This window comes from Myotis davidii, unplaced genomic scaffold (assembly GCF_000327345.1).
Source record: "Myotis davidii unplaced genomic scaffold, ASM32734v1 scaffold854, whole genome shotgun sequence".
Taxonomy (NCBI): domain Eukaryota; kingdom Metazoa; phylum Chordata; class Mammalia; order Chiroptera; family Vespertilionidae; genus Myotis; species Myotis davidii.
In genome coordinates this window covers 2,130,634-2,144,167 of record NW_006285939.1, presented here as the reverse complement: position 1 = coordinate 2,144,167, position 13,534 = coordinate 2,130,634, and the positions used below count along the sequence as shown (strand labels likewise).

The window sequence follows — 13,534 nt, the reverse complement described above, 5'->3', positions numbered from 1 at the left end:
GGGCGTCACCTAGGGATGGGGCCTGCTCTCTGCCACCCGGGAGCTGGCCTAAGCCAGCAGGTAGTTATCTCCCGAGGGGTCCCAGACTGCGAAAGGGCACAGCCTGGGCTGAGGGACCCCCTCCCGCCTCGCGAGTGCACAAATTTTTGTACACTGGGCCTCTAGTTATATTATAAATGGAGAAGAGTAAAGAGATGTAAAGGGTGGTAAACTTACACTTCACTAGAGTAGCAAAATTTTAACAGAAGTAGACTATGATAAATTATGTAATACCTATAGAAACCACCAGGAAAAGCTATACAAACAGATACACTGAAAACACTGCAGATAAATTTAAATTGAATTCTAGAAAATGTTTAAGTAACCCATAGGAAGGCAAGAAAAAGAAAGCAAGAACTGAAAAAGAGAAAAAAAATGGCAGAATCAAATCCCAGAATATCAATAATTACATTGACAGAAATTGACAATGTAGGTTAAAAACATGTCCCAGATATATGCTACCTACAAGAAACTCATACCAAATATAATTATATAGGTTGGTTGAAAGTAAAAAAAAAAAAGGAAAAAAGTTATATCAAGCAAACATTAATTTTAAAAAAGCAGGAGTGGCTATATTAATATCAGATAAAATAAACTTCAGAGCAAAGAAAATGACAAGAGACATTACATGTAAAACAAACAATACCAAGAAGACATAACAATTATAAATGTGTATACTAGTATATTAAACATGCCACAAAACAAGATAAAACATGTGGAGCAAAAACTGACAGAACTGAAGGAGAAATAGACAAATCCACAATTGCATTTGGAGGCTTCACCCCTCCCTCAATAACTGATAGAAAACTAGACAGGAAGTCAGCAAGTACATAGCAAAACTCAACAGCACAATCAATCGCCAGGATCTAATTGACATTTATAGAACACCCCACACACCAACAGCAGAATGCACATTCTTCTCACGTTCCCATGGAACACATATGCTAGCGTAGACGATATTCTAAGCCATAAAACACCCTTAACAAACTGAAAAGAATTGAAATCTTACAAAATGTGTTCTCTGACCACTGGAATCAAAGTAGAAATAAGTATCTGAAAAAGTCTCAAAAATTTAAATACTCATGAACACTCCTGTGGGTCAAAGAGGAAGTCTTAAAGGAAATGTTCGAAAAATGGAAATGAATGAAAATAAAAATGCACCATACCAAAATTTGTGAGCACAGCTAAAGCATCGCTGAGAAAAAATGTACAGCACAGATGCTGACATTAGGAAAGAAGAAAAGTCTCAGATGAATAATGTAAGCTCTCACCTCAAGAACCAGGAAAAGAAGACAAAATAAGCACAAGGCAAGCAGGAGGAAGGAAGTTAGTGAGATTGAAAACAAAACAAACGAAAGATAGAAAATCAATGAAAAGAAAGCTGGTTCTTTTAAAAGATCAATCAAATCTCTAGCAAGTCTAACAACAACAACAAAATCCAGGAGAGGAAAGACACACCGTCAGGATGAAACAGCTATCGTTACAGACCATGCACACATCAAAGATAATCAGGAAATACTATGAACTCTACAGACATAAATTTGACAACTTAACTGAAATGGACCAATCCCTTCAAAAGTATAAACTACTATAATACACCAAACATAAAATATAAAAATTGGATAATTCTATAACTATTAAGGAAATTGAATTCGTAAGTTTAAAACTTCCAAAAAAGAAAATTTCAGGCACTGGAGAATTCTACCAAACTTTTAAGGAAGACTTAACACAAGTGTACACAATTTTTTCAGATATTTAAGAGGAGGGAACACTTCCCAATTCAGTTCATGAAAACTAGTGTTACTCTGACACCAAAACAACACACACACACACACACACACACACCTATAGACCAATAATCCTAACGAATATAGATACGAAAATAGTAAGCAATACATAAACAAATGGAATTAAGCAACATATAAAAAGAGTTATGCTCCATGATTAAGTGGGCCTTTATTTCAGAGATACAAGAAAATCCATCAATGTAATCCATCATATTAAGAGACTGCAAAAAAAATTCATCATATCAATTGATGCAGTGAAAGTATTTGACAGAATTCAACATCTACTCATAATGAAGTCTCAAAAAACTAGGAATAGATGGTAACTTCCTCAACTTCATAAAGACCATCTACAAAACAGCCTATAGCTAACATCATACTTAAAGGTGAAAGATTACATGCTTTTCACCTAAGTCAGGAACAAGAAAAGATACCACCCAGTCTTGCCAATGCTGTTCCACATAGTACCAGGCACTCTGGCCAGTGCAACAGTCAAGAAAAGGGAGAGGAGGGATACAGATCAGTAAGGGAATAAACTGCCCCTATTTTCACAACGTGATTGTTTATGTAGAAAATCCCAAGGAAAAAACCCAACTCTCCTAGAGCTAATAAATGAGTTCAACAAGTTTGCAGGATATAAGATAAACATATGGGAATCAAGTGTATTTCTGTATCCCAGTAGCAAACACACGAACACCAAAATTAATGCAAAACAAATGAAACACTTCTGTGTAAATGTAGCAAAAAGGTACAGGAGTTGTGTGCTGAAACTACAAAACACTGATGAAATAAATCAAAAAGGTCTAAGCCAGTGATGACGAACCTTTTGAGCTCGGCGTGTCAGCATTTTGAAAAACGCTAACTTAACTCTGGTGCCATGTCACATAGAGAAATTTTTTGATATTTGCAACCATAGTAAAACAAAGACTTATATTTTTGATATTTATTTTATATATTTAAATGCTATTTAACAAAGAAAAATCAACCAAAAAAATGTGTTCGCGTGTCACCTCTGACACGCGTGTCATAGGTTCACCATCACTGGTCTAAGTAAATGGAGAGATACACTGTGTTCAGGCATCAGAAGACTCAGCACAGCAAAGATGTCAGTTCTCCAAAATTTACATACAGATTCAACACAGCTCCCATCAAAATCCCTGCAAGGCTTTCTATATGTATAGACAAGATTTTCTAAAGTCTGTGTGAAAAGGCAAAGGAGCTAGAATAGCTAAAACAATCTGGAAAAAGAATAATGTTGGAGAAATCAGTATACTCAATTTTAAGACATTATACAGCCACATAACCAAGAATGTGTGGTATTGGCAAAGAGATCAACACATAGACCAATGAAAGAGAATAGAAAACCTGCAATTAGACCCACATAAATATGCCCAACTGATTTTGAAAAAGGTGTAAAAGTAAAGGAGGAAGGAGGGCTTTTTCAACAAATGTTGTTAGGGCAATTGAACACCAGCAGGCATAAATAAATAAATTTATAAATAAAAATCCTGGACATAAATCTCACACCTTATAAAAAACCAATTCAAAATGGATCATCAATTTAAATGTACCATGTAATATTTAAAAACTTTTAGAAAAAATTAAAAAGATAATCTTTGGGATGTAAAGCTAGGTAAGGAATTCTTAACTTGACACCAAATGGAGAACCCATAAAAAGGAAATTTGATAAGTTGGACTTCTTATCAAAACTAAAACATTTACTCAGTGAAACATCCTATTAGGAAGATGAGAAGATAAGCTACAGATTGGGAGGAAATATAAAACCACATATCCAATAAAGGGCTAGTAAAGAACATGAACAACTCTTAGAACTAACAGAACAACAGAAAACAATAACAAAAATCCAAACAGCCACTGTTCCATCAAAAAGGATATAGAGATGGCAAATTAGCAGGAGAAGAGATATTCAGCACCATCAATCATAAAGAGAAATGCAAATTAAAACTATCGTAAGGTATCAATACAGGCCTATCAGAATGACTAAAATAAAAAATAGTGACAAACCAAATGCTGATGAGGATGCATAAAAAGTAGCTCGCTCAGACATTGTTGATGGGAATGTAGTCTCTTCAAAAAGCTAAACATGCAGATATCACATGACCTAGCAATTTCATTTCTGGGCATTTTTCCTGAAATGAAAATTACAATTACACAAAAACCTATACATATATGTTCATAGTAGCTTTATCTGTAATAGCCAAAATGAAGGGGGGAAAATCAAACATCCTTCGATGGGTGAATGGCTACATCACCTGTTGTGATGCAGGCGTGCGGTAGACTACATAAAAGGAATGAACTTCCAACACATGCAGCACCATGGATGAATCTAGAGAATTACGCTGAGTGGGGTGGGAGGAAGGCCAACCTCAGAAGATTCATACTATATAATTCCATTTATATAACACCCTTGAAATAATACAGATTAGTGGTTGCCAGGGGTTGAGAAGGGTGGGGGCAGGAGGAAGTGGGTGTAGCTATAAAGGAATGGAAAAGTCCTGTATTTTAAGTATCTCAGTGGCGACATCCTGGTTGTGATGTTGTACTAGAGTTTGGCGAGATGTTAGCATTGGGTAGGAAAAGGGGAGAGTCAAGATTGTTTCTTACAAGTCCATATGCGCCTATGATTACCCCCAAATATGTTTACAATAATTTAATTTAAAAAACAGAACTCAAGAGCCAAGAATTGCTCTTCCTCTGTGCTCTAACCATGCTTCCCACAAAGGCAGATGTAAAGAGCTACCATACTTCTGGGATCAGGGGTGGGGTGGTGAGTGAAGAAAAGCAGGAGATACCCAAACCACCTCCCAGCTGCCTTGTACCCCAAATACCACTGTGCTGCCCACGATTTCATGGAAGTGAGGGCATGGCAACCAGGGGGAACTGAAAGAGAGGTGTCTATAACCTATGCACATGGGGCATGTGGTACGTGGCGGACCGGAGGGAAGCAGAAGAGCATCCCAGAGTTAACGAGGGTTGGGGTTCCAGGCAAGGAGTACTGACCATTCAGTCTGTGGCCATAGGCCACCATCACTGCTGCATGGACAGTGCCCATTCAACAGGTGCCGATGTTCAGCTCACCAGATTTTTCCAGAGAGGCTGTGTCCCCAGAGCATCTCCCCAAATCTAATAAAGCTTTCATTCAGTGAACATCCTCTGTGTGCCAGGCACCAGACCACTGCTTGCTGGCCCTCTGCATTGCCATAGTCCACAGGGAGGGCTGCTGTCCTCGTGCCCTAGCCTCGGGAGCCGGGTTCCAGGGCACAGCAGGGATGTCAAGGCCAGCCCTCTTGCCCGAGACCACGTGCCTCTGCTTGAGTGGGTGCTCTGGCATTCATGCGTCCCCTGCGGGAGGGAGCATTGGATCAAACTTCACCTCCCCCAAAGAGGGAAAACAGCATTCAGCCTCAAGAGCCCAGGCGGTATTTCTGGGCCAATGAAATCAGAGAGGCTGCTAATGTGTAATTGGTTTTAAAATCAGCAGACTTGCCTATCTCTGGTTGACAATATTTAAATAGCCAAACGCCCATCCTGAGTGGTGGTTGTAAACCGTGACCGAGGCCTACTGCAGAGGCAGCCGCCTTCTGTCAGCTCCCTCCTTGACAGCAGTGTCCCAGCTCTGATTGGCTGCTGGGGATAAATATTTACGGGACTGTGTAAACAGAGGCATCTGCCTCCAGGCCTGTTGGCTGGATCTTCACAGCAGCACCCAGGAAAGCCAGCAGGCTGGAGTGGGGTGGGTGTGGGCTCTCCGAGCTGGCTATCCTTTTCCTATAAATTGACAGGCGCTGTAGTCTTCCAGACTCAGGGCTGAATGTATAATTACATTTCCAGACCAGGATAACAGTGTTGGCTCCTTCTGGGTTCAGAAAGCCACAGCTCGCTGGGGAGGAAGGTCCTGAGAGGATATGCACATCCCTCCGGGGGTCCCTAATTATGGGCGCCTGCCAAGCCCTGCTGTTGGGTTAGGCCCAGCTCTGCAGCTGACACCTCTAAGGGTGGGGTTCCCTCAACCCATGGGAGACAGCCTCCTCCATTCTTTGGGGAAGAGATTCCCCTCGGGGCTATAAATGAAGACCTAAAGCAATGAAGTGCCCAGGACAGGGTTCAGCATCAAGGGGGACCATCATGCACAGAGGCCACTAACAATGGGGTCCCAACCTTGGCTGCAAAAGGAGCACTCATGAAAACTAAAGACAAAGGAGTTGCAAAGGAGTTTGGTAGTGCTTAAAAATGGAGATCCCGGGCCTCCCCCTGACTTACTGGGAAAGCAATGGGCTTGAGGAATCTGGTGTGTGTGTGTGTGTGTGTGTGTGTGTGTGTTTTAAGGGGTTCGTTAGAGAACTCTACTGTCCTTGGCCAGCCCCAGTCACAAGGACAGCAGTTGGCATAAGCCTCAAGTGCTAGTTGGCACAGGAAGCCCTCCTGGGCTAGCACAGGCATAGGGGTGAGGCCCACAAATGCCCTTGGGACTCCTTTTGGAGATACTCCTTTGGTTTTATCCTATTTGTGTTCTAATAATCCTGCTTATTCCAGTCTCCCCAATAAAGACCAGTGATGGTCCTGGTAGCCTTGACTCTCCCAGGAGGTGTCTCGGCATTGGCTGTGGATGATCCGGCTGCCAATGTAGACGACAATACACACACGTCCTGCACCACGTTGTCAGTGAGCGCTGTATGAGAAGCACTGTGTGAGGAGCTGTGGAGGTGTGAGACACTGAGCGCATAGAGAGGGCATGGACTTCGTAGCAGACATCTGGCCCTACTGCTTGTGGGCTGTGCCACGGTGGCGCCACTCGACTTCTGTGACCTCCACCCTCTCAATGGCATAGCAGGGAGGTTGGGCTGAGGAACCTGGGACCTCACAAAGGGAGCCAGCCTGCCTGAGGGTGGGTGGACCGCCTCTTCTGTTGAGGAGAGAGGGTTAATGAAATTAATAGCCTCGCTGGGCCTCAGTTGACCCTATGAGAATTTAAGGGCAGATTTCATCTGAGTGCAGGCATCGTGCAGGACAGCACTGCCTGGGCCCACTGCCACAGGCACTGATCTCTGCCCAGTTCCTGGAAGGGAGGTGGAGACCTTGGGCCTTCAGCAGAGATGGCCTGGAAAGCACCCACCCCGTGGTGTTAATTGTGATGCTGCTATGGGGCTGGAAAGATGTCCCAGCCCCATAACCACCAGACAGGCCTGCCTGGAACTAGGAGAGAGTAGCTCCCAGGAGTGAAGAATTGGGGAGTGTTGTGTGCAATGATGGCCGCTGTTCCTGGGTCTGTTGCCCTTGCCTTTCCTCCTTCCTGAACCCTTCCTGATGCCTGACTAGTGATGGCTGGTCCCCTTGCATCATTAACTTCTTCTGAATGCATTCTCTGTTCACCTTATACCTCACCTGAAGGTGGTATCCCCTGAGGGTTACACATCCCTGTGCCCTTTCACAGACTCTTTTCCTTGACACTCATGTCCCCAAGGGCCAGGTCAGGTAGGTGACTTTATTCTCCCTGTTCCCACTCCTATATGACCCCTCTCCCCCCCACCCTTTCCCTTTGTAGTTGCACCTGCTAGACGTTTACCCTCCCATCATAGCCAACACTCCCTTAATTGCTGTTTTCCACCAACCTTCTCATAACTCATCAGCATGCAGATCTGGGCTCCTGATTAAGCTTCCTCCTCCCCATCACTACTCCAATCACTGTCCCGGTAGTTTCAATGTCCATGTGGATAACCCAGCTCACATCCTCTTCTCTCAGACTCTCAACCTCCCCACTGTGGCAGTCCAACATCAGTCCCCACTCCCATAATCACATCTGGGAATTCAGGACCAGGGACACCTCCTGAAGTCTCAGTTTCAAGCATCCAACCTTCTGACCATACTCCTCACCTTTTGGTTCACAGAGTCGGTTACCCCCATTGCAACATGACTCATGTCAATGACGTCCCCCAAACCATGAACCACAATACCTATTTCCATTATCCATTATGCACCTCTGTCTTTCACTTCCCTCCCATCGTGAGATAAATTGTGTTCTCTCAAAATTCCTAAGATGAAGTCCTAACCCCCACTTTCTCAGAATGAGACTATGTTTGGACATGGAGTCTTTATTGAGGTAATTAAGTAAAATGAAGTCATCAGGATGGGACCTAATCCAACTTGACTGGTGTCCTTATAAGAAGAGGAAATTAGGACACAGTGTAAAGACCAGGTGAAGACACAAGGAAAGGCAGCCATCTGCAAGCCAAAGGGAGGAACCTAAGAAGAAACTGAGCCCTCTGATAACTCGATCTCAGACCTGCAGTTTCCAGATCTGTGAGAAAATACATTTCTGTTGGGTTAGCACTCAGGATGTGGTACTTTGTTATGGTAACCCTAGCAGACTCAGTTTAGATTCCAACATTATAACCATTCCCTTCCCACACCTCCCCCTTTCCCTCGGTCTTATTCATCAACCTTGGCTAAACCTGGTGATATACCTTCTTGCCTGAACCTGAGGAGCTGAACATTGTGGAGGGAAACTGCAAAACAATGCTAATTAGTTTTTCCTAAATGTATGACCCCAAATCCTCAAATATGAGCTTGACACAGTCCATAAATCTTATCAAGTTTCATGAGTAAGCTCTCTTTCCTACTTTCCAAGAGGCTATGAGCAGGCTTCCGGGGCCCAGGCGGACGTGGGGGAAGAGGTGGGGAGCCCCTCAGTGAGTGGGCGGTGGGGGGAGATGAGGGGGCCGGCCTGGGAGGGGCAGGCTTGGGATTTATAGATATTAAATCCTCACCTGCGGATACGTTTTTCCATTGATGAGAGAGAGAGAGAGAGAGAGAGAGAAAGAGAGAGAGACATTGATGTGGGAGAGACACATTGATTGGTTGTCTCTCACATGCACCCTGACCAGGGCCATGGATCAAGCCTGCAACTGAGATTCATGCTCTTGACCCAAATCAAACCTAGGACCCTTCAGTCTATGGCTGATGTTCCATCCACTGAGTCAAGCTGGTTAGGACTCATGCATTCTCTTTTGTCTTCAGAATACCATCCTCTGCCACTCAGCTTATGGCCATGCTCTGCTAATCTGAGTCCAGAAGTTACCAGTTGGAAACCTCCTCATACTTCCACTACCACAGCACAGTCTTATGGACCTCTGATCTCCATTTTCCTGGCACCAACCAAAGGCCTCTATTATCTGGGTTCCATCTTCTTCTTTCTTTGCAATAATTTTACCCCTTTATTTATCACCTCTCTCCTCATTAATTATCCTATGGGATTATGTCCATGTATTGGTCTACATACTATCATGCCCTTGCGTTTACTAATAAAAACACTTCCCTTGATCCCAACCCTCTTCTAGCAACTCCCGAATTTTTCTGCTCCATTTAATCCCATAATGTCTGAAAAGTGTCATCCACACTTACTAATTCTACTCATTGACCTCAAACACAATTTCCTCCTGCTGTTGGATCACTTCCATCAGCATATGACCATTCATTCTTTCCACTACTCCAGTCTGGCCTTTGTGAAGGTCACTGGTGACTCTTCCTTGAGCTCTCTGCAGCTTCCTTCCATCTTGGATTTTTGTGACTCATCTGGTTTTCTCTTGATTTCAGGGCTGCTTTCTCAATGCCCTCAGCATCTTTCTCTATCTGGCCTCTGACACCCCATTCTTCTGCTTCTAGATGATCTCACTCAGGTCCATGACTAAATATCACTTATGTGCTGATGGCTCTCAAATTTATATCTCCATGTTAACCTCTCTCTTGAGTTCCAGACACATAGATCTAATTTGATGTCTCCACTTAGATGACTCAAGGCATCTCAGACCTGACATACTTGGAAAGGACTTCTCCATTTCATAGCCACTTTCTCAACCTGATTCCCATCTCAGCGAATAAGACCACCATTTATTCAGTTGCTCAAATAAAAGACCTGGAAACACTTCTCACTTCTTTTGTCCTTCTTCTTCTACTTTGAAATATATCTAGACCCCACCCATGTCTTTCTATTCTCCCTCTTAATCCAAGCCCAAGCTGTCATAATCTTGTACTTTTACACTGAAATTGTTTTCTAAATGGTCTCCCCACTTGCCTTCTGTGGGAAAGGGCTGCTCCAGAGAAGAGGGCTCTGGGAAGAAATGGTTTCCTGCCACACAGACGACACAGTCAGTGCTAACTGGATTAATTGAATTTCCAAAGGGAAGGCGTGTGCCCCCCCTCCTTTCTGTCACGTTTCCCACAGAAACAGTACTTCCATTCAGAAAACCAGATCAAGTGCCATTAACAAATTAATTCCAATTAGGGCAGCCCAAGCACTGAGACCTCCAGGCAATCCCTGGCAGTCCTGCAGGGAGATGGCTTGGCCTGGCCTGCTAATAAAGTGGAAACCGTACTGGAAGCAAAAGCGATTATTTTGATGCCTGTCACTGTCCCCGGAGGGGAGAAGAGTGGGATTTGATTAGACCATGGTCTACTGAGGGAATGAACTCACTTTCAAATGATGTTATTAATTCTCCAATTTGGCGGCTAGGTTCATGAGAACAGGCTCAGCTCTCCAACTTCCCTGTGGCCTGAGCAACCCCGATTTAGAACCAAGCATTCACAGGTGCCCAATAATTGAATGAAAGAATAGTTAATTAGTAAGTGGGAAATAAGTCTGGGCCCCAGTATTCCTAATAACCCTTCCTTCTTTTATTTAACAAATACAACTGGGCCCTTACTGTTCTTCTGGTCTTTATTGACTGGGGAAGAGCAGCAGATAATCAGTAGGAATCAAGCAAATGAAAAGCTGACTTTGGGGAGTGAAACATGCGATCAAGAGGAGAAAACAGGACCAAGGGACAGAATATAATTGGGGAGAAATGCTCAAGGAAGTCCTGAGGTGTTGAAGCTGAGCTGAGCCAGAGTAGTGCAAAGAGCCAGCCAGCCCTGTGGGACGAATGTTCTAGGGAGGGGACCAGAAAATGCAGCGCCTGTTGCCAGAGATCCAGGCCTGCTACCTCCTCACTCTACCAGTATGGTCAGCATGGCCACTTTGCCAGCCTGGCTGCTCTCCTCATGGTACTGGCAGAACAGATGTCCCTGATGGGCAGTCCGCTTTGCCCACCCCCAGTATGCCAGCCTGTATGCCACCCATCCCTCCTGCAGCTCTCACTCATGTCACAGGGATTTGCACAATTTCTACCTCTTCCAACAAAGCCTTTTGAAATCTTCCCAATTAGAAGGGCTCCCTTCCCACTCTGAAGTCCTGACGCACTTATTTGGCACTGCTGTCGCTGTTACCTTACATGGGTAAATATCACATTACTGTGTATTTGAACCTGCTCCCCTGTGCCTTCTCTTCCCCTGTTCTTATCTAGTGGGCTGGAGGGCACTTCATCCTATCTCTTACACTCTCCAGGCCTAGCACAAGTCCTCAGCTTGCAGACACTTGGGGAGTCTAGATAGACACCGGGCCAAATGAAAACCTGAGGGACAGATGGAGGCTGATGGAAGTCTCACCTCTCATCCAGGAGTCTCTAACATGGGCAAGAAAGGAAGGCTCTCCCAGTTCCTGGGAATAGAGCTGGCTTTGGATTTGAAAAGTAGTTTCCAGAAGAATGATTTTAAAATGTTAAGACTATAACTGGATTTCTTATAGGGGTGCTTGGAAACTCTCAGCTTAACTATGAAAAGTTTAGGACCAAAAATTCATATAAAGAAGGCAGCCAACTACCCTCCCAGAGGTGGGCTCCATCCCAAATCCTCATCTGATGGCTCTCCCAGCAACTCAGACCCCTCAAATGAGAACCACCCCTGCCAACAAGTAAAGCACAACTGCTTCATTGCTGCCAGCCTTCCTCCAGCTCAAAATCTTCCCTCCTCACCGCCCCCCCTGCCAGTGTTCCCAGAAATCCCAGGGTTCCAGTGCTAGCCAGTGTCACCCAGAGAGCTGGAGCATGGTCAGATGAAATAAGAGGTACCAAAGGTGCTTTCAGCGTCAAGGAACCTCAGCTGACAGCAAGACTTGCTACCGGGTCCTGAGTTGGAGGGAGGCCTCAGCTCCAGTGCGATGGCAGATGGGGATGAGGCATGGTTCCCGACCCTGGCAGAGGGAAAGCCGATGGACGTGAGGATGAGATGGGCATGGAGATGCGCTGGGCACCGCGGCTGACCTTTCACGAGGACTGTCCTGGCCTCGGCCCACTGGCTCCTCCCGTCTGATGTCAGCAGGCCGATTGGAGGCAAGCGTTCATCCTCGTTGGAAGCCATTTTGACTATCTTTCTCAACTGAGTGAACAGATCCCCCTCACTGAGACGGCGGAAATTAATGACAACATCCAAGACAAAGAACTGTGGGGAAACAGGTCAAACACATCACTCACGGCAGCCGGGCCAGGTGCCAGGCCTTCACTGAACCTTCAGATCTGAGAATGGTTGGAGATGTTCAGGCCCAAGGCTCCCATGTAGTCATGACTCTGAGTAGTCACCAGTTGGGGACCACCTCAACTTTGTTAACTGCTGGACTTCAGGCTGCTCCAATTCAGAGAAGTTCACATTAAGCTTAGCTAAATGAACACTTGCTTTTGGGGTACTTAGTTCTTATAAAAGCACTACATTTACGGGGAATTGAGTATAATTGGCACAACCACTGTTGGGGGACAGTGTCTATTAAAACTAAAATGTGCATACCCTATGACTCAGCAATTGCTCTTATAAATACACATTTTAGCCTAAGGCTTAGAGAAACATATACCCTTGTGCCCTGAAACATGTATACGGGAATGTACATATGAGCAGTTTGCAGCAGCAAAATGGCAGAGAGAACCTAAATGTCTCCAGTAGGAGACGCTAAGTAAAATGTATGTACTTGCCCAGTGTACGCCTACCCAGCAGTGAAAAAGAACAAACTAGTTGCATATACAGCTATAGGGATAGATCTCAAACACACTAGTGAGTGCAGATAAAAAGGCAAGGAGGTCCCAACATCTGCAAAGCTGTCTGTCGGTGTATAGTTTCTGGGAAGGTCACGGCCTCGGTCACTGCATGTGGAGTTCTGAGGCCTTGCAGGGTCTCATTAATGACCCTGAGTCCATTCTCCAGGCAGCTCTTTGACCTGACCTGGAGGGTCAGGCTGGATGGCAGCCCACTGAAGGTGTTCTTAATCGATGACTCTCCTCATTCTGAAAGTCCAACCAGCGGAGAGAAACGGAACTGACAGGGAGTCCGGAGGTCCCACTTTGGGGCCACTCTGCCCCAGCTCACTGTGTGGCTCTGGGAGGGGGTGAGCACCCTTGGAAGAGCAGGAGTGCCTGAGCACACGTGTCCTCCCCGAGCCCAAGAGGCTGCCCCAGCGGGGGCTGCTTACCTGATTGCAGCAGGCCACAATGATGTGCTCCGGCTCAGGCATGACGCTGCTCTTCTGGGCCACCAGCGTGTCCTGGATGTGGCCAGGGAGGCGGTAGGAAGAGAAGAGGCCATAGTATTGCTTCATACAGAGCTGCTGCCCTGACAGCTGGCCCTTGGCACAGTCAGTGGGGATGGAGTGACTGGAAGGGGAGAGTAGGGAGCGAGGCAGGAAGTCAGAATTGGTTCTACTGCAACTTGATTAGGCAAAGCGGGGCACAGAAACGAGAACGGCACTGTGATGGCCGTCAAGGAGCTTAAATCTCCACTGTTTAAAGGAGTGGAATGCCCATTTCCATGGCCAAGAGGATCCTCAGGGATTTCCCCAT

General features: G+C 45.2%; 1 protein-coding gene across 1 annotated transcript in view; it reads right to left on the bottom strand.

The window, feature by feature from the left end:
* CHAT (choline O-acetyltransferase) overlaps window positions 1-13,534 on the bottom strand; it is a 60,857-nt gene that overhangs the window by 27,177 nt on the left and 20,146 nt on the right. The window contains exons 6-7 of the mRNA XM_006757157.2: window positions 13,168-13,348; window positions 11,975-12,152 (exon numbers count right to left, since the gene is read on the bottom strand). Of these exons, the coding sequence (XP_006757220.1) occupies window positions 11,975-12,152; window positions 13,168-13,348 (359 nt within the window). The remainder of the gene's footprint in view (window positions 1-11,974; window positions 12,153-13,167; window positions 13,349-13,534) is intronic.